Source organism: Aspergillus lentulus (assembly GCF_001445615.1).
Source record: "Aspergillus lentulus DNA, contig: Alt05, strain: IFM 54703, whole genome shotgun sequence".
In the NCBI taxonomy this organism is placed as follows: Eukaryota; Fungi; Ascomycota; class Eurotiomycetes; order Eurotiales; family Aspergillaceae; genus Aspergillus; species Aspergillus lentulus.
Window position 1 is genome coordinate 923,553 of NW_028322121.1, and position 4,146 is coordinate 927,698.

The 4,146-nt window shown below is 51.0% G+C and overlaps 1 protein-coding gene across 1 annotated transcript; it reads right to left on the bottom strand.

Moving 5' to 3' along the window:
* Positions 1-591: 591 nt before the first annotated feature.
* ALT_2953 (putative ARF GTPase activator (Csx2)) lies at positions 592-4,146 on the bottom strand (the record flags this gene model as incomplete). Its single annotated transcript, XM_033564044.2, has 3 exons — positions 592-3,729; positions 3,821-3,954; positions 4,083-4,146. The coding sequence occupies 3 exons, from the start codon at positions 4,144-4,146 to the stop codon at positions 592-594; spliced, it is 3,336 nt and encodes a 1,111-aa protein (XP_033419935.2).

Genomic DNA, 4,146 nt, shown 5'->3' on the forward strand with positions numbered 1-4,146 from the left:
ACTGCTGAGCGGCAGGAATAGCTCAATGACTCGCTGACAATGGCTGAAATGGAATATCCCATGCCTGGCAATGGATCATCCACAATGGGAATAAGCACGACAGATAGAGGCTGTCACGTCTCAACTCTACAGCTACTGACCTGACGATCTCAGATCAATCGTCTTTCAGGATGTATTAGATGGCATGGTAAGCGCACAGATCTTTGTCTCATACGTGGTGAGGCCCAGTATATGTTTAGTAAACGGGATCAAGACGGCTGTGGAAGATATCAGAGAAACAATGATTTACATAGTCACCAGAGAAATATGAATTCGAAGTTTAGACGGTCCAACTGACTTGAGACCAGCAGGAATGTAGAATACGCTAAACAGGTAGAGGGATAAATTCAGAGCAGAACAAGAAGGTATACCCCATTCAGTATGCGAAAGCAAACCGTCCTCAATCCTAGCGCGTTAAAGAGGACCATGCAAACTGGACGTGACATCATCATGTGCACTTAAGCATCATTAAATATGATTAACTATTACAGGTGTGAGTTGGCCGAAAATCAGCCAAGGAGCAATAGAAGGGTTTGTAAAGAATAGCTGTTGTCATCGTTCGATGCCGAGAGACGCGACTTTTCCAGCAAATCGAGCTCCAGCGCTTCCTCTCTTGTGCAATCTATCACGCTCCTTGCTGTCCAGGGATCCCGATGGCACCGCCTGATCACTTGCTGTTCCTCGAATGCTAGGCAGTGATCCGACTGTGTCCGCAGTAGAGCTGCCCGCCATGGGCGTCACATATCTCGTGGTGCGTTGACTCAGATAGAGCTGAGCAGCTGGTGATAGAGGAATGGGAGGTGGCTGTGAAGGAATTTCCGCGCCGTTTTGCACAAGCAATTCTGCTATCGGGAACGGAATCGCCTTGACTGCGTTTGCAGTACCGGGTCTAGGAGGCAGGTTAGACGGCGTCGACCCGGGCGACGCGGGGTCTGCAGCCGCTAGAGCGAGGAAGACGGCATGGGTGTTTCGTGACCGGTCAGTGATGTTAACATCGGCTCGAAGTGCAATGCCATATAGCACGCCTTGGATGTCATTCTTTTTGATTGCCGCAAGCAAGGTTTCATCAGGAGTCGAGAACCGTGACAAAGGCGAGGGCAGTGACTGTACGAACGCTCGATCGCTATACTTGGCAGTGATGAATTTCAGTCGTTGTTCCCGAGTCGAGGTTGCCATCGGTTTCTGACTCTGGTCTAGTGTCGCCTCCCAGACCATATTACTGACGCGGTTCCCAACCTGCAAGAGGATCTCGACGATGTCATTTGAGAAAGAATTCACGTCCAATGTGAGGGAACGGATTTTGGAGATATGAGTTCCCAGAGAACGATGGATGCCACTACACTCAATGCACAAGACTATTCCAAGATTAATCGACACCCACTCAACCTTCGAGGTCGAGCCGCAATCAGCGCACCAATTATTGCCTTGGTCCGCATCGCGGACGGTCTGGAGTAATTTGGCGGGGTTCTCTTCATAGCCGGTGCTATCGTTGCGCACGTAGCTTGGTCGTGCACCCACCGTGGTGCGACGGCTCACGCTGCTGACAGAACTTGCAGAATGAGAGTGTTGGCCGGAATACGACGAGCTTTTCCCGGTCAAGACAGAACCAATATCGCGACCCAGGGACGAGCTGTCGTTCTTTGACGGAACGGGGGGAGACATGCCACGGCCCTCGACAGCACTTTGCAGGGCGTTGTTGATGGCTCTGATCCAGTTGCCCATGTCCTCTTCGGAAGTCGCCTGATAAATCCGCTTGAACTGAGGGGTAATCACTTCGAAACAGAAGCGTCGTTCGGCGTTCCGTGCTTCTCGCACAGAGGCCATCCGTAGGTCAATCGGGTCCATATGCAGATCAAGCTTCTGTTTCCAGTTACTGTACTCTGAGAGTTTGCCTTGATCTAACACAATCCAGAACTTATGCCAAGCTTGCTTGTTGATGCCCTTGGGATCGATGTGAGAGCCCGGACGTGATAATGCCCAGAGAAGTCCCTCCTTCCGCTGCTGGCCGCTCGGATTGGCATTTGAGGATATCGGCGGGATTCCGGCCGTGCTGTTTATAGCTGCATTTGTCTGCGGGGCCATGGAGGAGCTGTTGCTGACCACACTTCGCAGCTGAGACCCTGTGCTGTCTGCACGGCCCAAGTCCGATTCAGGCATGTGGCCACCACTACCGTTGCCCGTCAGGGGTGACGGAACACTTGGGTTGGCGAGGGAATCCGGCTCCAGATATAAGTTACTGCTTTTTTCCAGAGCCCTTCGTTTCTCTTCTCTTTCTGTCCTCTGAAACTGGAATTCCTTGTCTGCCTGATTGACCTCGTGAATCAAAGCGTCCAGCTGAGGAATCATGTCATCCACCTTCTTGGCTGCCGCAAGAAAGCTCTTAGCTTGTTCATCCGCGTACCTGGTCAGGTGCGAGAGGACTTCCTGTTCCTTACGGCCACCATGAAGATCTTGCATGAACGAAGAATAATCGAACCGCTTTAACTCAAAGTTCCGCCTCTTGGCTTGGTACTTGGAATCGCTCTCCGCTCGCTTTTTCTCTTTCAAGGAATCCTGCCTCTGTCCGAGGTAGCGACTCACGTAGGCATAATAATCTCTGCTCTCTTCTTCAAACTCCTTCTTCTTGGCCTCGGCCTGTTTGATGTCATTATTATAAAGCTTCACCAGAGGTTCAATGACGAGCTTTTGCAGTTGGATGGTATTGAGTCGCTCATAATTCAGGATCTGCCGAGCAATTTTCTCGAAATAGTGATCGAGAGCTGGCTGGATTGCGTTGGAATTAGTCGTCGAGGCCTCACTGAGAGCGGATAGGAAGGCTTCCACAGCATCGTTGCAGGCCCCTTGGGCTTGTTGGGCAGCCTCCGCCTTCTTCAGCACCTTCTTGATTTTCGCACGCATGTTCCCTGTCTTCTGCTCCAACGCTTTCATAGTGGCTCGGAACAATGGGCCATCCTCCACTACACTCATATCTTCGCCAGGACGCGAATGGGGGAGGTCAACTTTCACAGGCGGCGGTGGGGGCGGAGCTTGGGGAGGAGGGGGAGGCAGAACACTATCGATCGTTTCAGGCGGAGTACCCGGAGGAAGATGCAGATTGGATGTGGTGTCGGCATCACTGGAATGCGAGAGAATTGAGTGCGAAGAAGGCATACGATTCCGAATGGGATGAGGGATTTCCAGGTTTGGTGACAAGGTTTGCGGGCTGGGTAGCGAACGCGGGCAGTTGTGTACCCAGAACGAGAAGTGCGCGAGAGTGTTGAGACGATTAGCTCGCTGGTCATAGTCCAAGAAGCTACAGCTGTTCCTCCAACCACCGCCCTTATCTTCTGTGGGCTTGGGTGGTTTCCATTTCCAGGACCAATTGAACTGCACGGAAGGGCTTCCACCCGTTGTATAATCCCCTACAAACTGCACATTGGTATTATTTTGCAGGTTGGGATTCGCATGAAATTCTCGCGTTATCAAATTGTCGAGCTCCTTCGAGTTCGTCGCATGCGCGAATGTGAGCCCGGTAAGCACAGTGTCGGTCACTTCTGGAAGTGAGGTTGCGACACCATTGACGACGGAATTCGAACTGTTAGCGGTTTGAGTTTGCCTCAGTATAAATGTGAAATTGAAGTTCAATTCATCTTCATTCGTCAGGCGCAAAAGGTATGTGGGCGTTGATACAGATGAGGAGAGGTCCGGATCCTGTAGAGATATAGCAACCGATTTCGTCAGTTGAAAGAACAAGGGGGGAATAGAGGGTGCGACTCAAGTCATTATCGCTCCAGCACCTTACCTGTATATACTCAATAGGACTGTCGTCACCAACTTCACGCTTCGCAGTATATCTCGTGGCCGGGAAAGAGTTGGGGGTAAGATGCAAGAATACCCGTCCTCGAGAGTTGCTTATCGTGGCGGAAGAAATTGTAACTATTGCTCGTTCGAAGCGATTAGCAAATGATCAACAGAGAGTTACCAATCATCAGCTATGTTAAAATGAAAGAAGGAAACCCGGGAGGGAAGTGGTAGCATGGCAGGGTCGGTAGGGAGACACTTACACCTTGTTTGGTCTTTGAAGAACAAGTTCCCAGAGTCATCGAGACGACTTCCGACATTGCCCAT